Here is a 20,168-nt window from a genome sequence, read left to right as displayed (position 1 = left end):
CTCACTGTCCTCTGTCACTGTGCACTGTCCTCTGTCACTGTGCACTGCCCTCTGTCTCTGTGCACTCACTGTCCTCTGTCACTGTGCTCTGTCCTCTGTCACTGTGCACTGTCCTCTGTCACTGTGCACTCACTGTCCTCTGTCACTGTGCTCACTGTCCTCTGTCACTGTGCTCACTGTCCTCTGTCACTGTGTCCTCACTGCCCTCTGTCTCTGTGCACTCACTGTCCTCTGTCACTGTGTCCTCACTGTCCTCTGTCACTGTGCACTGTCCTCTGTCACTGTGCACTGCCCTCTGTCACTGTGCACTCACTGTCCTCTGTCACTGTGCTCTGTCCTCTGTCACTGTGCACTGTCCTCTGTCACTGTGTACTCACTGTCCTCTGTCACTGTGCACTGCCCTCTGTCACTGTGCACTGCCCTCTGTCACTGTGCTCACTGCCCTCTGTCACTGTGCACTGTACTGTCACTGTGCTCACTGTCCTCTGTCACTGTGCTCACTGCCCTCTGTCACTGTGCTCTGTCCTCTGTCACTGTGTACTCACTGCCCTCTGTCACTGTGCACTGTACTGTCACTGTGCTCACTGTCCTCTGTCACTGTGCTCACTGCCCTCTGTCACTGTGCACTGTCCTCTGTCACTGTGCTCTGTCCTCTGTCCCTGTGCACTGTCCTGTCACTGTGCTCACTGTCCTCTGTCACTGTGCTCTGTCCTCTGTCACTGTGCTCTGTCCTCTGTCCCTGTGCACTGTCCTGTCACTGTGCACTGCCCTCTGTCACTGTGCACTGTCCTCTGTCACTGTGCACTGCCCTCTCACTGTGCTCACTGCCCTCTGTCACTGTGCTCTGTCCTCTGTCACTGTGCACTCACTGCCCTCTGTCACTGTGCTCTGTCCTCTGTCACTGTGCACTGTCCTCTGTCACTGTGCACTCACTGTCCTCTGTCACTGTGCACTGTCCTCTGTCACTGTGTACTCACTGTCCTCTGTCACTGTGCACTGCCCTCTGTCACTGTGTCCTCACTGTCCTCTGTCACTGTGCACTGTCCTCTGTCACTGTGTCCTCACTGTCCTCTGTCACTGTGCACTGTCCTCTGTCACTGTGCACTGCCCTCTGTCACTGTACACTCACTGTCCCTCCCACACTGGGGAATTTGCACACGCAGTGGCATGCTTATATTCTCAAGGAATGTCTGGAATGAATAAGTGAGAGCAACACATCCGAGTGTGGAGAGAACAGCGGAGGACACAACCCCCTCATCTCCTCGCCCCAAACGAAGCGTCTGGCAGAGCAATAGGCTGGACAGTTGTTTCCTCTACAGCAGCTGAGGGAGAGGAAGCACACCATGACACGGAGAACCCAGAGTGACCGGTGAGGAAAATGTCCCACAAACGAGGGGACGACGCTCTACGACAGGAGCAAAGACACAGACTGGAGGGGCAGCAGTAGGCTTACAGGAGGGAGGGACCACAGACAGATGAGCGGCCAGAGCCTGACTAGCAGGAGGGAGAGAAGGGCAAGGAGCCCGGTGTCTATGGAGAGAGGGGCGCAGTCAGGCAGTGGCCAGGTACGCGGAAGAGTCTCCTCTTCGTACTTCCCAGGCCCCAACAGGGGTGCCTCCGAAAGAGCGAGCAGGCGTCTTCCAGAATGTTGTCCTCTCACTCATTGTTTAGTCCCTGGCATCTTGAACAGCGGCTACTAGACAGCGGGTGCTCTGTAGGTGGTGGTTGAATGAATAACTGCTACACACAGAAAAGAGGAAGAAGTTAGCTGAGGAAGTACCACCTGCCCCGTGGCATCTACCACGACGCTGTGAGTCGGCAGAATGGACACTGAAGAGCTGGGCCCTCCCTATGGCAACGGCCAAGTGATGCTCACCTTGGAGCCAGGCTTGGTTTCCCTATTGCAAGAGTAACAAGAACTCAGGGAAACAGGCAGTCATTGACCCAACACTGATTGAGGTATGTGGGTGTGTGGGAGGCTGGGTGTCCCTAAAAGTCCCGTGTTTAGAGTCTTATCATCCAGGTCTCTCCTCTGCATGTGCTCATTCATACAAAGTCACCAGTACCTTGACAAGTATTGTTCTATTAATTTAGCAACAGGTAGAGAGAGCCCCTTGGCAAATGCATCCAGACCACACTCCCCAACACTCCTACACAGAACGGGGATCAAAGAGTAATGGATTTAGTCACTGGGGATGAGTCAGGCTGGCTGGGAATCCCCAAAGGATCCATCCCACTCCATAAAGGATCCCCAAAGTAGAAGAGGAAGCTGGCCCGGTACGGAAACAAAGATGAGTCAGGTATGGACTTGTCTGCCTACACTGCTCTGGTTATAGAGAGAGATGCACTGAAGGTCTACACAGATACGGCTACACAAAAGTTAAAGAGGGGGCCAGAAAGTCAGAGAGCATCAGCTTCTGGCTTCTAGTACCACATAAGGAGCTTGGAAGTCGCCGTCTCATTCAAACAAATGAAAAACTGAAAAACCAACAGCTCTTAGATCAGCAAGAGAACGGAGGTCTCAAAATTGGACAGACAGACAGTCAGACGAGGAGATCACAATGCACTGGGGCAGAAATTGCCTGAAAACCTGAACTTAACCAATGAATTGCCAGAGGCTGGCTGTGGCCAAGTTTTACCTGTAGGAGCCTGACCAGCTCTGGGATATTCCACAGTCAACAGCAGAGAGAAGTCCCCCCATGTTTCTGGCAGGGAGAGGGGAAAAGGAACCACTGTGAAATATGCCAGAACATTCTGTCCTGTTTCATGAGGTGCACCTTCAGGAGACACTGGTTGACCAGAGCATAACAGGCTGAGGTTGCACCAGAGCCTGACGGGCCAGGGGAAGGGAAATGTCCCACGTCAGGGGGAGTTGCCAACTCCAGCCCATCCTAGCCATTCCCTGCCATCTGCGGGGAGGGGGAGGCTGGGAAACACCCGTGAAGTCTGCAGTCGAGAGGCACATGTCCACTAAGAGACGGAGACCTAAGTGCAGGACAGCAGAATGATTCTTGGCCCTCTGCCCCTCACCTCCTCTCCTGCCAAACTCAGTACCTCAAGTCCAGACAGCAAGAGACAATTACAAGGCATACTAAAAGGCAAAAACCAAAACCGATTGAAACATGGTCGGAAGAGAGAGAGCGCAAGTGTCAGAATGAGACTTGGCAGGGATATTGGCGTTAGCATGCAGGGAATTTAAAACATCTCTGATTAATATGCAAAAGGCTCTAGATAGATAAAGTAGACAGCGTGTAAGAACAGATGGGCAATAGAAGCAGATGGAAATTCTGAGAAGGAACCTAAAACAAATGGTAGGGATTCTGAAAAATACTGGAACAGGAATGAAGAATGCCCCTGTTGGGTTTGCAAGTAGACTGGACACAGCAGAGGAAGAATCTCTGTACTTGAGGAAATAGGAATAGAAACCTCCAAAAGTAGAAAGCAAAGAGATGACTGAAAGCACAACAACATCCAAGAACTGTGGGACAACCTCAAAAATTATAACACACATGCAGTGGGAATACCAGAAGGAGAAGAGAGACAAGAACAAAAGAAATATTTGTAACAATAACTACCAAGAATTTCCCAAAATGAATGTCAGACACCAAGTCACAGATCCAGGAAGCCCAGACAATACCAAGCAGAATAAGTTCCAGGAAAACTACACCCAGGCACATCACTTTCAAATTACAGAAAGTCAAAGATAAAGGAAAAAAGCCCGAGGAGCGAAAGTGCTGTGATACAGCGGGTTAAGCCACCATATGTGCACCAGCAACACATATAAATACCGGTTTGAGTCCTGGCTGCTTCACTCCAATCTAGCTCTCTGTTAATGCACCTGAGGGAACAGTAGAAGATGGTCCATGGGGCTGGCGCTGTAGTGCAACAGGTTAAAGCCCTGTCCTGAAGTGCTGGCATCCCATGTGGGCACTGGTTCTAGTCCCGGCTGCTCCTCTTCCGATCCAGCTCTCTGCTACGGCCTGGAAAAGCAGTGGAAGATGGGCCAAGTCCTTGGGCCCCTGCACCCACGTGGGAGACCCGGAAGAAACTCCTGGCTCCTGGCTTCGGATTGGCACAGTTCTGGGGAGTGAACCAGCAGATAGACCTTTCTCTCTGTCTCTACCTCTCTCTGTAACTCTTTCAAATAAATAAAATAAATATTTAAAAAAAAAAAAAAAAAGATGGCCCAAGTACTTGGGAGCCTGCCACACATGTGGGAGACCCAGATGGAGTTCCAGGCTCAGGGCTTCAGCCTGGCTCAGGCTCAGCCATGTAGCCATTCGGTGAGTGACTCAGTGGATGGAAGATTCATTCTCTCTTTCTCCACCTTTCAGATAAATAAAACAATTCCTTTTATAAAAGGAAAAGAAGAAAAGAAAAAAAAAATTTAAAACCCCAAACTCTTACCTACAGAGGGTCAAAAATAAGAATTATTACTGACTTTTCTTTAGGAACCATGTAAGAAGAGAGTGGATTGAAATATTTAAAGTTCTCAGAGAAGAACCACTAACCAAAACTATCCTTCAAAAACAATGGAGAAGTGAAGACTTTTTCGGATAAACAAAAATTGAGTGAATCTGTTGCCAGTAGACTTGCTTCATAAGAAATGCTAAAAGGAATTATTTAGAGAGAAAGGAAGTAAGACAGGCCAGAAACTCTCAATTAAAGAAAGAAATGGTATCAGAGAAAGAACATGTGAAGGTAAAATAAAAACCTCTATTTTTCTTATTCTTAATTGATCTCACAGAAGAGCCTGTTCAAAGTAATAATAGAAAAAGCAACCGATTATGTATGCTTGTGGGTGTACACATATGTTTATATATAAGCGAGACAAAGGACACTGATAGGAAGGACAAGGGGTAGGAATCAGGACTATTTCATTATTATAAAGTACTCACACTGCTTGTGAGAAGCACAGTGCTATCGGAAAGTGCACCTGGATTCGTTTTAAATGTAGACTGCAAACTCTAGGGCGACCATTAAAAAGACGTTGCCAAAAAAAGAGGTGATATGCTCAGGAAGGAGAGAAAATAGACTCTCATAAAATGTTGAATAAGTACTGGCAAAACTATCTCCGTGGTCTTGTTTCAAAAAAAGGGGGGGGGGGCGCAAGAGTTTTAGATTGTACTAAATTTTTTTTAACTTACTGTTAAAAGCAAAAATGGCCATGCAGGTCGACATTGTTGGTAATTTATAATAGCTTTTGTTCAATCCCAACTTTCCATTTTGTTCAGATAAAAAAATGACATGATATTACTGTGTTTGAAATATTTTCTTATGGTTTGTAATATTTCTGTAAATTTATTGTGATATTTTAAGGTTTCCCTCCCTCCCCCCCCCCCATTTATTTTCCGTAGTTGTATTTTAAAAGATTCGGCTCTGTATTATTTGAATCAGTCTGCCGAGAATCCATGTATATATTTGAACTAATACCATCCTTATAACAGGTACATTTTCAACTTAAGTTTTTACTCCATTATGCACAGTTTGAGATAAATAAATTTTTGAAATATGGACACTGAAAAAAAAATGTTGAATTAAAACTACAAAAGGCAAAAAAAAGTGGAAACAGAAGAAGGGAAAAATAACAAAGGCCACAGTAGAAAATGGCGGGTAAACTTGACAGAGACTCATTTAGGCCCGTCAGCAAAAAACTCCGGACATCAAGGGCTGAATGCATCTATTACAAGACAAGAGATTGTCAGAGTAGACCAAAAAAAAAAAAAAAAAAAGACCCAGCTACATGTTGTCTAAAAGAAATTAATTAAATATACAGACACAAATGAATTGAAGAAAATGGAGAAAGATGCACTATACACATAAAAATCAGAAGAAAGTGAGAGTAATGAAGAGCCATCAGGAATAAATAAAGGCATGACATAATGATACAGGGTGGGGCGGTGCTGTGGCACAGCAGGTTAAAGCCCTGGCTTGAAGTGCCAGCAGCTCATACGCTAGTCCTGGCTGCTCCTCTTCCCATCCAGCTCTCTGCTATGGCCTGGGAAAGCAGTAGAAGATGGCCCAAGTGGATGCAGGGTTCCAAGCACTTGGACCACCTTCCACTGCTTTCCCAGGCCATTAGCAGGGAGCTGGATAAGAAGTGGAGCAGCCAGGACTTGAACCGGTGCCCATATGGGATGCTGGCCCTGCAGGCAGTGGCTTTATCCACTATGCCACTGAGCCAGCCCTCTGAACAAATTTTTTTAAGAAACAGATGTCAAAAAAATATCTGACAGAATCCAACATCCATTCATGATTAAAAACTCTCAGTACCTGTGGGAGAGAGGAGAACTTCCTGAACTGGATAAAAAAAAGATTACAAAAAAATCTACAACAAACTTCATAATGAGGAGTAACAAGAAACTTTCCTACAAGATCACAAACGAGGCAAGGATTTACCCCCTACCACTTGTACTCAACATCATACTGAGGCTCTAGTCTGTGCAATAAGGTAAAAAAAAGAAATTGGCAAAGAATAAAACTGTCTTTGTTCAGGATGACATGATTGTCTTTGTGGAAAATCTAAAAGAATTAACAAAAAAATTCCTGTAACTAATGAGTGATTATAACGAGGTTCTTGGATACAAGGTTAATATACAAAAGTCAATTGCTTTTTTATATACCTGTAATAGACAAATGAAATGTGAAATTAAGAATATAATACCATTTGTATTAGCAAATCCCCCAAAGTGAAAATCTTGAGTATAAATCTAATAAAATATGTACAATACATATATGAGGAAAATTACAAAACTCTGATGAAAGAAATCAAAGAACTAAATAAGTCGTAGAGTTATTCCATGCTCATGGGAGGATGACCCACTATTGTCAAGATGTCGTTTTTTCTCAACTTGATTTATAGATTCAATGCAATCCTAATCAGAATTCCAGGAAATTCCTTTGTAGATGTATTCAAACTGATATGAAGTAGTATGTTTTTGTAGATGTTGACAAACTGATCCTAAAGTTTAAATGCAGAAGCAAAAGACCCAGAATTGGGTCAGTGCTGTGGCGTAGCAGGTAAAGCCACCACCTGCAGAGCCGGCATCCCATGTGGGCGCCAGTTCAAGTCCCTGCTGCTCTACTTCTTTTTTTTTTTAAGATTTATTTGAAAGACAGAGTTACAGAGAGAGGTAGAGAGAGAGGTCTTCCATCCGCTGCTTCACTCCCCAGATGGCCACAACGGCCGGAGCTGCGCCAATCCAAAGCCGAGCCAGGAGCTTCTTCTGGGTCTCCCACGTGTGTGCAGGGGCCCAAGCATGTGAGCCATCCTCTACTGCTATCCCAGGCCACAGAAGAGAGCTGGATCAGAAGAGGAGCAGCCGGGACTAGAACCAGTACATATATGGGATGCCGGTGCTTCAGGCCAGGCTTTAACCCATTGTGCCACAGCGCCAGCCCCTGCTCCACTTCCGATCCAGCTCTCTGCTATGGCCTGGGAAAGCAGTAGAAGATGGCCCGAGTCCTTGGGCCCCTGCACCCATGTGGGAGACCCGGAAGAAGCTCCTGGCTCCTGGCTTCAGATTGGCACAGCTCCAGCTGTTGCAGCCAATTGGGGAGTGAACCAGTGGATGGAAGACCCCTCTCTCTCTCTCTCTCTCTCTCTCTCTGCCTCTCCTCTCTCTGTGTAACTCTGACTTTCAAATAAATAAATAACTCCTTTAAAAAAAGACCCTGAATGGCCAAGACAGTGTTGGAGAAGTACAAAGTTGAGGGCTGACACTATTTGACGTCAAGACTTAATAAAAAGTGGGCCGGCGCCGGGGCTCACTAGGCTAATCCTCCGCCTGCGGCGCTGGCACACCTGGTTCTAGTCCCAGTTGGGGCGCCGGATTCTGTCCTGGTTGCCCCTCTTCCAGTCCAGCTCTCTGCTGTGGCCTGGAAAGGCAGTGGAAGATGGCCCAAGTGCTTGGGCCCTGCACCTGCATGGGAGACCCAGAAGAAGCTCCTGGCTCCTGGCTCCTGGCTCCGGGCTTCGGATCGGCACAGCTCCAGCTGTTGCAGCCATCTGGGGAGTGAACCAGCGGATGGAAGCCCTCTCTCTCTCTGTCTCTACCTCTCTTTGTAACTCTGTCTTTCAAATAAATAAAATAAATCTTAAAAAAAATAATAAAAGGCTACAGTAATCAAGACAGTGTGGTGTTAGCAAAAGAACAGATGAATAGAACAAAAGAACAGAAAAGAGAGCCCAGAAATAGACCCACATAAATATAGTTGACTGGTCTTTGGCAAAGGAAGAACACAATACAATGGAGAAAAGATAATTTTTTTAGCAAATGGTACTGGAACAACCAGTTACTTGCAAAAAAATGAAAAATAAAAAAGAAGCAGAAGCAGAAGAAGAACAAAAATGAATCTAGATGCAGTCACTATCCTTCACAAAAAGTAACTCAAAGTGGATCACAGACCTAATATGAAACAAAAAACTACAAAACTCCTAGAAGATGACATATGAAAAAGTCTAGATAACCTTGGGTTTAGCCATGACTTTTTATTTACAGTACCAAAGGCAGGATCTATGAAAGAAAAAATTGATAAGCTGGATGCCATTCTAATTTTTTAAATTAGTTTAAGGTTCTGACCCAGGGTGTCTTTTTTTTAAAGAATTATTTTATTTATTTGAATTTTTAATTTATTTTATTTATCTGATAAAGGACTGTTATTTAAAATGTGAAGATTGCCAAAAGTCAACAGAAAGAAAATAACATGATTTAAAAGTCAGTCAAAGGCCTTAACAGTCATCTCACTAAAGAAGATAGAGAAAATAAGCATATGAAAAGATGTTCTAGAAATTGTATAATCAAGGAAATGCAAATTAAAACAATGAAATGCCACTACAAATCAGTTAGAATGGCGAAGAGCTGAGGCCACAGCTGGTGCTGTGGCATAGTAGATAAAGCCACCGCTTGCAGTGCAGGAATCCCATATGGGCACCAGTTCAAGTCCTGGCTGCCCCACTTCTGATCCAGCTCCTTGCTAATGCACCTGGGAAAGTGGTGGAGGATGGTCCAAGTCCTTGGGCCCCTGTACCCATATGGGAAACCCAGAAGAAGCTCCTGGCTTCTGGCTTTGGATCAGCTCAGCTCTGGCCACTGGGGAGTGAACCAGTGGATGGAAGATCTCTCTCTCTCTCTCTCTCTCTCTCTCTGCCTCTCAAGTAAATAAATAAATAAATGTTTAAAAAAAAAAAGACAGTCTGGTCATTTCTTACAGAAGTAAACATATGAATATTATCTACAATCCAGCACTCATGACTTTGGTATTTACCTAGAGGAGCTGAAAACTTAGGTTCACACAAAACCTGCACACAGATACTTATAGCAATTTTATTGATTGCCAAAATTTGGAGGCAACCAAGATGTCTCCTTCAGCAGCTGAATGGATAAATACACTCTAGGACAGCCAGATCTCATTCTGGCTATTATTTAGCACTAAAAGAAATGAGCTATCAGGGGCCAGCGCCATGGCGCAGTAGGTTAATCTTCCACCTGCAGCGCCGGCATCCCATATGGGTGCCGGTTCTGGCCCTGGTTACTCCACTTCCAATCCAGCTCTCTGCTATGGCCTGGGAGGGCAGTGGAGGATGGCCCAGGTCTTTGGGCCCCTGCACCCACGTGGGAGACCTGGAAGAAGCGCCTGGCTTTGGATTGGCGCAGTTCCGGCCGTTGTGGCCATCTAGAGAGTGAACCAACGGAAGGAAGACCTTTCTCTCTGTCTCTCTCTCTCTCACACTGTATGTAACTCTACCTTCCAAATAAAATAATAAAATCTTTTTAAAAAATGAGCTATCAAACCAAGACAAGACATGGAGGATATTTAAATGCGTATTACTTTGCCAATCTGAAAAAGGCTACATCCTGTATGATCCCAACTACATGACATTCTGGAAAAGGCAAAACTACAGGAACAGTGAAAAGATCAGTGGCTGCCCGGGGGTCGGGGGTGGTGGCAGAGGGAGGGATGAAGGCAGAACAAAGGATTTTTTGAGCCGGGAAAACACTGTGCGTGTGACAGTAGCAGTGGACGTGTGTCAGTACACGTTTGCCCAAATCCACAGAACGTACAACACTGGCAGTGAGTCCCACTGTAAGCCACTGGCTCTCAGGGATCCGACGGGGGAGGCTAGGCACGTGAGGGGAGTGGGGTCAGTGGGAAGTCTCTATGTTTTCCTCTCAATTTCGCCGTGAACTTCAAACTACTCTGCAAACAATAAAGTCTTCGTTTTCTTAAAGGAAGGTATCACTGAGCGAGAGGAAGTGCATTTTTGAAAAGGAAGGGGATTAACAACAGACAACAAATTAAGGAACAAATTAAGGTAAAACCGGCCTCCAAGATCCTAGCTGTTCAGTTGCCTTCTCTCCTGGCATGGCAATCTTTACCCATTCTCCTCTCTTCCCAGGGCACCAAAACAGAAGGGCTTTGCTCTTCTGAATCATCCCATCCATTTTTGTCTTGTTTACCCCATCACCATGGCAACGAGGCAAGGACTCTGTTTGCATGTGTCTGGACTGGCATTCTCCCTCGTGCTTCCAAAGATGCACATTAGAGAGTCTTGCATCCTACGTCTAAAGGAATTTCTTCCCTAAAATGAGAACCAACAGGATAAGCAAGGCATTAGGAGAAATAATCTCTGGATGTTAGCTTTATTCTGCCATCTCGGGAAAGTGATGTGTGATCTTAGTCTCTGCAAACTACATGGAGACAGAGAGCAATGTGCTAAGGCTGGGTAACACGTGATGGCCGAGTGCCTTGCTGATGGCAGACTGAGTGAGTGATGATGGCACAGGGAATGCTAAATGCTCAGCCCGTACCCAGGCACCCTTCATTCCTTAGAAACACAACCAGGATGCTATTCAGGGAGGCAACGTGTGAAGAGACTTCAAAAGGTTTGTGGAAAGGTGTACTGTGAAAAAAATGTGCATGGATTTCAAAATTTTTTGCACCAAGACAAACTTATTTTCTAACTCCATTTTTCCACAATCTTTTTAAAAAAATTATGAGAGAGAAATAGAGACACAGAGAGTTCCCATCTGCAGGTTTGCTCCCCAAAGGCCTATAAGAGCTGGGATGGATCAGGGCTGAACCTGGGAAGCAGGAACTCAATCCAGGTCTCCCTTGTGAGTGGCAGGCTCCGATCACCTGAGCCATCACCTGCTGCCTACCAGGGTCTGCATTGGCAGGAGGCTGGACTCAGGAGCTGGAGCCAGGGATTGTACCCAGATATTCCAATACGTGGGCATCCTAACCGCCAGGCTAAATGCTACTCCCATTTTTCTACAAACTCTTTAAAGTGCCTTTGCATTATCCAAGAGAGTACAGTTCCCTTGAGTGCAAGTGGGGTCAAGAGAGGTAGGTGGATGGGCTGGGTGTCTCCAGGGAAGGCTTGTGAAGGTGACTGACCCAGCTCAGCAAGGGGTCCCTTTGCCTCTCCCACCTGCCTCTGATTGGAGCTCCAGTGGTCAACTTGGCCCATTAATAACACCAAAAAATGAAAGTGCCATGCTAAGGAGGGTGGGACAGAGAGAAGAGTCCTGGCTCTCTACTGAGCCTGCGGTGCGGCCAAACCCGCCCTGCACTGCTTGCCTCCAGTTGTTTCAGCGAAAGACACTGCTATCCCACTGATGCCAAACACAGCTCCTAACATGACTCACTCCCACCTAACGTGTGGCTCACTTCTAGGTTCATCCCAAGGCGGGGTGGGGGGTGGGGGAGGGGGGCTTCGACCCAGAGTCCAGATGGGGCTCCCGCCTGTGACCTGCTGCCTTCTCTTCCCATCTGTGGCTCTGGCCACTTCGTGTGGACAACAGGGCAGACATGCTGGGGCTTCAGTTCCCCAGGCTGCTCTGGAGCCTGGCTTCACGTACTTCCAGCTGGGAGTATGGGGCCCAGGAGGAAGCTGACAGTATGGGGCCCAGGAGGAAACAGGCTCCAGGCCACTTGGGCGATGAAGTCTAGGCTCTCAGAAATCCAAGGCAAATCATGGAAGATTCCAGTAGCGTGTCCCCTGGGCCCTCTGTTCTCCTTACCCTGTGGGGGAAAACACATCCCCACGTCCCTAAGACCTAGGGCAGGGGACCTGGTGGCCAGGGCTCCAGGTACTGTTTCTCTCCCTCTCACCTCCTATGCTAGCCTTCTCACCCCTCACAACTTGCTAACGCAGCAAAGCCCAGAGTCGGCTGGGTAACTACTTGCTCTACCAGCCTTGGTACACTAGCCTGGTTCAGCGTGAACTGTCTTGTTTTCCTGCTGTTCTAGATGCTAGTCTCTTCTGTCTCGCATTAAATGGTAGAATGGAACATGGATTCAGCCTGCCTCTCCGCCAAGCTTTTCTCTGGGAAGCCGTCATGAGTAGATCTATCAGTAGCATCCTCTGTGCTAGTGGCATGGACTGGGGCCCTCCAAGAACCATACAGGAGCTGGGGGCAGGGAGGGGGAGGGGATTCGGATGGGGCAGAGCTCTCTAACGGGTGGCACCAAAATGACCCGGAACTGGGTCCTCCCTGCAGCCGTGCAGGCCGTCCGCTCAGGTCACCTGATGTGACCCGTGCGCTGACAGCAGGATGCGCCCCACGCCACCCCAGCTCATACCCCTGCATGCAGCGAGTTGGCTCCTGCAAGGACTCTGTCCCTCTCTCCAGTGTGGCTGGCAGGAGGGGCAGAGCCAGCCCCGTGAACGGGAAACCCACGCAGGCGCACTGCCTTTGTGAGGCCTGGAAGCTCTGTCCATTTGGTTCAGCGACGCTGAGGTTTCTTTAGGATCATGGAGCCCTCTGGTCTCTGTGCTGGATAAACACCAGAGGCCAGGGGTGTGGTGGCCCCTCTCTCCACCAGCAGGGCCTCGCCGGGGGAGCCCGGGGCACTTCTGGCCCCAACTGTCTGGCTGTGTTTCATTTACCAGTTTCCTCACAGGAGGCAGTGGGTGTACGTATCTTTAACTGTTCTCTACATGATGATGTTCTGACATCGGAAAAGCCTTCCTGGCTGCCGAGGGACTGCCTCTCCCAGGACTGGCCAGGCCTGGGGCAGCTCTCCATCGGCAAACCAACCCATCAGAGCCACACATCTGGCCCGTACAGTCACAGACTCACCTAAGGGCCGGGCCACACACAAGGGGCCTTACCTGGAACTCAGAGCAGACTCGGACAGCATCTAAACATTGACCCTGCCCCTCTCGGCTTCTCCCAGGAAATGTCAATAAAGATACTGGGCCTCGGGGCAGGCACGCCCCCACCCCATCCACTTCCCATCCAGCTCCTGCCAACGTGCAAACTGTGAGGGAGCAGGTGATGGCTCAAGTACTGGGCTTCCTGCCACCCACGTGAAGAAGAGATCCTATCTCTTGTCTTTGGCCTGGCCCAACCCTGGCTGTCGCGGCCATTTGGGTAATGAATCAACAGATGGAAGAGCTCTCCAGCCCCCAACTCAATCTTTCAAATGAAACAAAAATAACACATAAACACCCGAAAAAAGAAATGACCCTTACTCTAGCTTCCCGCTCACTCCTGCTTCTGCCTCCAACTAGGCTTCCTACGTGGTCTCTTGTTTCTAAGTGGTTCTGAGCCTTATTTAGATCTACAGATCCCAATGATAATACGCTATATTATTATACGATATTATATAATTATTTATATAATAAGATTTTTATTACGTGACATCATTATTTATATATAAATAGCTGTACTGGTTACTTACATAATGGACTGAATAATTAAAGAGTTTATTACAGGCGACTATAGTTACTCTGTAATTATAACAAACTTTGTTTTCCTGCGCCTCCCCTGTGCTTCTCCTGCACCCACACCCGACTGACCGGCACATTAAAAAAATGCGAAAACACAGGGAGAAGGGAGGGCACAGGCTAAATGATTTGTAAATTCCCTCCCAGCTCTCAAGCTCGATGGTTGAAGATGGCTCTATCTGACGATGTATTGAACATTCTTTTCCCACCATGCCCGGCTCCCTTTCCATCTCCCAGGCGTGGGCTCAGTACCAGTTCCTTCCCAAAGCCTTCCCTCGCCCCTCACCGCCCCATCCCCGCAGCAGGGACCAGGAGACCCTCCTCCTAGTTCCGGGATGGTCTGCACTAGGCTCCTCTCATTAAGGTATACCTGTGTGCAACTTAATTTGTGGGCTCCCTGCTGGCCTGCAAGTTCTTGGGGGCCAGAGGTCAGTCCGTAAGGGGGTGCGCTCAGCACTGATTCCCAGCAGGTGCTCGCTGATCTGTGAATTACTGATGGGACCGGCTGGTGTCTGAGCGGCTCGGCCCTTGCGGTCCCAGGCACAGTGAGGACAGCTGGTCTCCCACGACTTTTCAGGGAACTTGCTGAAATCACCCTTGTCCTCCTGCCTTGCATGGCCTTTGGACATACCCACCACCAGGACATACATCAAGAATCCAATCACAGCATTTTTTTTTTTTTTTTTTTTGACAGGCAGAGTGGATAGTGAGAGAGAGAGAGAGACAGAGAGAGAAAGGTCTTCCTTTTTGCCATTGGTTCACCCTCCAATGGCTGCCGTGGCCGGCGCATCACGCTGATCTGAAGCCAGGAGCCAGGTGCTTCTCCTGGTCTCCTATGTGGGTGCAGGGCCCCAAGCACTTGGGCCATCCTCCACTGCACTCCTGGGCCATAGCAGAGAGCTGGCCTGGAAGAGGGGCAACCGGGACAGAATCCAGCGCCCCAACTGAGACTAGAACCCGGTGTGACGGCGCCGCAAGGCAGAGGATTAGCCTGTTGAGCCACGGCGCCGGCTCAATCACAGCATTTTTTAAGGTAAAAAAAAAAAAAAAATAGGTTTCATTTTTATGTCCTGGGAAACCCAGACTAATAGACCCAGTGGAGTTCTTGTTGATCAAACAGAAGACCTTTTGTCTTCTGGGGGCTCTGGAAGTGAATCTAAGGTCTGAGCATTCCAAAGCCTGACTCCTGGCGCCGCAGCATCATTCATTCGGCTCGCCGCAGAGGGGGGTTAGATAAACCACGCCGCCCTCTGCGACACACTGTTCCTCAGCCATTGCCAAGGCCAATCTGAAGTCGGGGGCGAGACACTGACATAGGTGGCACGGCAGCCTGCAAGCCAAATCCATCAACCATGTGCACAAAAGCAGGGGAGCTACTACAGGCTCGCCATCACGGCTGTGTTTCCACGCGAGAGCTCTGGGGGATTCGCCATCTCCTCCTTTGAGCTTGCAACATCTTCTCTAACCACGCACATCTTATTCTCCAGGTGAAAGACCGAAATCAACAAATCCTTCCGCTGTCCACTGAGAACATCTTGGTAGTTTCCACTCTAGAACTTTCGGTACTGGGCATGTCTGCCTGAGACAGCCATAGCGAGGCCCACAGGGAGGGCTACAGTGAAACACGCAGCAGCAGTGACCGGGGCGGGGATGTGGCACAGTGGGTTAAGCCGCCTGCGATGTCAGCATCCCGTACCGGAGCGCCAGTTCTCCCAGCTGCTCTATTTCCTAATCACCTTCTTGCTAACGTGCCTACATGGCCCAAATCCTTGGGCTCCTGCCACCCATGTGGGAGACCTGGGTGGAGTTCCAAACTCCTGGCTTCTGGCTTCAGCGTGGCCCAGCCCCAGTCATTGTGGGCATTTGGGGAGTGAACCAGCAAATGGAAGAGTTCTTTCTCTTTCTGTCTCTCTGCCCTTCAAATAAATAAATAAATCTTTAAATAAAATAAGAGGGGCAGCAGGGAGCAGGGGTGGCATTGTGCTGCAGTGGGTTAAGCCACCATGATGTCAGCATCCTATATGGGAGCAGTAGTTGTGTCCTGGCTGCTCTGCTTCCGATCCAGCTTCCTGCTAATGCACCTTGGAAGGCAGTCGATGATGACCCAAGTGCTTGGGCCCCTGCCATCCACATGAGAGACTAGAATGGGGAGCTCTAGGATCCTGGCTTCAGCCTGGCCATTTTGGCCATGTGGGGAGTGAACCAGCAAGTAGAAGAATTCTTTCTCTCCTTCTCTCTCTGTCATTCTGTCTTTCAAATAAATAAATTTAAAAAAAAAAGCAGTAACAGAAACACAGAGAATTTTTTATACTAGCAACTGCCAGCTAGGAATAATAATTATTACCATGTTCAAAAGCTATTACTATGTGCCAGGCAGTTACCATATATTGGTTTTGTTTGCTTGTTTTTTGGGTTTTTGTTTTTGTTTATTTGAAAGGCAGAGTTAAAGAGAGAGAGAGAAAGACACAGAGAGAGAGAGGTCTTCCATCTGCTGGTTCATTCCCCAAATGGCTGCAATGGCCAGGACTAGGCCAGGCTAAAGCCAGGAGCCAGGAGCTTCGCTTGGATGCAGGGACCCAAGCACCTGGGCCATCCTCTACTGCTTTCCCAGGCACATTAGCAGGGAGCTGGATCAGTAGCAGAGCAGCTGGGAATCGAACCAGCACCCTATTGTATGCCGCCGCTGCAGGTGACAGGTTAACTGTTACACCACAGCACTGGTCCCCTAACGTTATTTCCCACGATGTCTTCCTAAAAGCTACAGAATATAGGGCTCACCGCCCACTTTAGAAAGTGGGACACAGAGTGGTGGTTAATTCATCTGTTCATGCAGGAGGAGCCACAGGCGGATGCCAGTGCCAGAGGAGAGGCCACGGGGAAAGGGAAACCATTTCTGAGCCACACTTCCCTGCACACAAGGATTCCCATGTTGGCCACAGGCACAGCCTCCATTCTCACTTCCGGCCTGCACAAGAGATTCCGGGAAATCCTCGGATGACTCGGACCTGCCAGGGGACAGGACCCACCTTCTCACTGTACCACCTCAAGGCTCTAACTGTGGTGGGGACTGCTGCAGGGGTGAGAAGCCCATTTACCAATGCTCTCACCACAGCCAACCCTGCACAGCCACGCACACACAGCAGGTGCACATGTACAGCTTTCTCCCTGCCAAGGCCATCTGATGTCCATGATACCCTCAGGACACATGGTGCTTTGAGCCTTCTTTTTCCTCTGCACAGAAACCTATGAGTGTGACAGCTTCTAGGGTGAGGGCCGGGGCGGGGGGGGGGGGGGTGTCACTGAGGACCATTCTAGAACAGGGCACGACACCTGGGGTCTGGTCCTGTTGGAGTTACGCGTGTCAGCAAAATGAAGTAAGCCCCCCTCGCCCCCTGCTGCCACCCCAGGAGACAGGCACGAGTGACTAGGGAGACAGAAACAGATTCTGTGAGATCAGGTTCACGGGTGAGGTCAGAAGGCACTGACGGGTGGAAAGGGAGTCCATGACAAACAAGACCTAAAACAGGGGTGAGCATTCCGGATCTTGGCTCCTGCCTCTGATTTCAGCTTCCTACTAATGCAGACCCTGGAAGGATGGCTCGAGCGGTGGGGTTCCTACCACCATGTGTGACACCTGGGTTGAATTCCTGGCTCCTGGCATCAGTCTTACCCGACCTTGGCTGTCACAGGCATTTGGGATGTGAACCAGGAGAGGGGAGTTTCTCTCTCTCCCCCTCCCTCCCTCCCTCCCTTTTCTGTCCCTCTCTCAGATAAATTAAAATTTAAAAAAAATAAATAAATAAAAACAAAGGTACCCATGGGAAAAAACAATGAGCAAAGGAAAACAGTCAGCAGAGTTAAAGCCTCACTGGAAGCCCAATCGTTAGAGCAGATGATTGAGGAGTGGGCTCCGGGGCTGTGCTGTCTCCCGTCCTGGTCCAGGGGGGACAGCGCTCTGGGACGCCCGTTCACTTACTTCCTCTGGAACTGGACCACAGGATCCGCGAGCAGGTCGGTGACGTCCAGCTTCCTCCCCTTCTCAATGACGTCTGGATGCTTGCGAACCAACAGCCAGCCGATGTGGGAGAAGAAGAAGCCCCGGCGGGCATTGTGCGGGTCCGCGTCAGTCTCCGAGTACTTGTGGTGGGCTCGGTGGTCCCTGGCCCACTCAAAGATGTCATTCTGCAGAGGAGAGGGCAGCATTTCAGGGAAAAGCCTTCTGGAAAGTTCTCAGCCTCCCCCTCCCCCACCAGTCCTTACCATTCACCTCCTGGTTTTCCCTTCGCAAACCTCGACCTCAGAGTCACCACCTGAGCGTGGTCTGGGGTGGTTTTTGCGAGAACAAGAGTAAACTCTCACACAGCTTGTGTTAGGGATGCTGTGGGAGGGCCGGTTTGCTGAGACCTAGTGGGCAGGCCTGAAGGCAAGCTCTGGCGGGGCAGTGGGGTCTACCAGGAGGTTGCTCAAGTGCAGAAAAGACAGAGCTGGGCTCACGGGGACGTCTTGGCTGTCAGAGGAGGGGGCCGCCTTGAGGAGGAAAGGGCGCTGGTTCTGGATCTCTGCGTCCCTCTCCCATATGGATGGCTTTCAAGGCCAACTCTTTTTTTTTTTTCTTTAAAATTTATTTATTTATTTGAAAGTCAAAGTTACAGAGACAGAGAAATCTTCTATCCACTGGTTCACTTTCTAGACAGCTGCAGTAGCTAGGGCTAGGCCAGGCTGAGGTCAGGAGCCGGGAGCTTCATCTGAGTCTCCCACACGGGTGCAGGGGCCCAAGCGCCTGAGCCATCTCCTACTGCTTTCCCAGGCCATAAGCTGGAAGCTGGATTGGAAGTGGAGCAGCCGGGACATGAAACGGCGCCCATGTGGGATGCGGGCGCTTCAGGCAGCAGCTTTACCCACCTACGCCACTATACCACAATGCTAGCCCATCAAGTCCAGTTCTTATGGAGAGCACAAAGTCAGTAAGTAAAGAACCCTGAAGAGTTATCCAAATCACTGCAAAATACCAAGACACAAATGAGATGGCTTTAGGACTGTTCTAACGGAGTGTAACAGAAAGGGAGGGGAGGCAACTTTGATTCCTTGAGGAATCTGGTGCACCTGCAGGGTCTACCCAGTGGAGAGGCCAAAAACTCAACAAACCCCCTCCCCCACCATCGGATTAAAACAAGTAAGGAACAGTTTTATTCTCAACATTCCAATAATTTTTTTTAATCCAATTGGGGCTTCACTGAGTTTTTGGTCTCTCTGGTTTACCCAAAGATGCTGCAAGGCTAGTAAGCTTTGTTTATCTCATAGGGTCACTGAAAATTTCAAAACCTGGGGCTGGTGTTATAGCATACAGGTTAATTGGCCTAAGACACAAGTATCCCATCAAGAGTGCAGGTTTGAGTCCCAGCTGCTCTATTTCTGTTCCAGTTCCCTGCTGATGCACCTGGGAAAGCAGTGGAGATGGCCCAAGTGCTGGGGCCCCTGAACCCATGTGGGAGACCTGGATGGAGTTCCTGGCTTCTGGCTTTGGCCTGGCCCAACCGTGGCAATTGCAGCAATGTGGAGAGTGAACCAGTGGATAGAAGATCTCTGTCCCTCCCTGTATCTCTATAACTCTGCCCTTCAAATGAACAAGAAATAAGTCTTCTTTTTTAAAGATTTATTTTTTTTATTTGAGAGGTAGAGTTACAGACAGTGAGAGGGAGAGACAGAGAGAAAGGTCTGCCTTCCGTTGGTTCACTCTCCAATTGGCCACAACAGCCGGAACTGAGTCGATCTGAAGCCAGGAGCCAGGAGCTTCTTCTGGGTCTCCCACATGGGTGCAGGGGCCCAAGTACCTGGGCCATCTTCTACTGCTTTCCCAGGCCACAGCAGAGAGCTGGATCAGAAGAGCAGCCAGGACTAGAAGCAGCTGGCGCCACAGGTGGAGGATTAACCTACTGCGCCACAGCGCCACCCCAAAGATATAAATCTTAAAAAAATAAATTCAGAAATAGCTTAATTCCTGGGTAATGAGGCAGAAAGATGGATGATAGAAAGTCCCTAAAAAATACAGGCTTGGCTGAGAATACAAAGAAAGAAAGGGGATATCTGGCCGTGTGTAAGGCGAGTATGCTAGCCTGTGTTACTATAATAAGGAAAGGTCTTTAGGTTTTGCTAGTGTATTTAGACACAATGGTTAGAAGAGAGAAAGTATTTCATTATCTTTAATCATGGAATTTTGAGCTAGGGAAGAATTTCCAGTGTCAATCAGGGCCGTTGCTGTCCAAGGACTAGTCTGCGCCTTTGCATGTGTTTATTTTATTGCAGTGCTCATTTGAACATGATATAGGAACAAAGGAAAACATTCTGTTCCCCCATTCACACACGGCAAAACGACGGCTTAGAGCACACCGCCTGCAGTTCACCCAGAGAGTCCGGACGGTACCGGCACAGA

At 48.7% G+C, this 20,168-nt stretch overlaps 1 protein-coding gene across 1 annotated transcript in view; it reads right to left on the bottom strand.

Moving 5' to 3' along the window:
- SCD5 (stearoyl-CoA desaturase 5) overlaps positions 1–20,168 on the bottom strand; it is a 159,219-nt gene that overhangs the window by 35,941 nt on the left and 103,110 nt on the right. Inside the window, exon 3 of the mRNA XM_062199189.1 lies at positions 17,715–17,920. Coding sequence (XP_062055173.1) covers positions 17,715–17,920 — 206 coding nt within the window. The remainder of the gene's footprint in view (positions 1–17,714; positions 17,921–20,168) is intronic.

Source organism: Lepus europaeus, chromosome 8 (genome assembly GCF_033115175.1).
Source record: "Lepus europaeus isolate LE1 chromosome 8, mLepTim1.pri, whole genome shotgun sequence".
NCBI classification, from domain to species: domain Eukaryota; kingdom Metazoa; phylum Chordata; class Mammalia; order Lagomorpha; family Leporidae; genus Lepus; species Lepus europaeus.
Note: the sequence above shows the minus strand (reverse complement) of the source record. Positions and strands in the feature narration are given on the sequence as shown.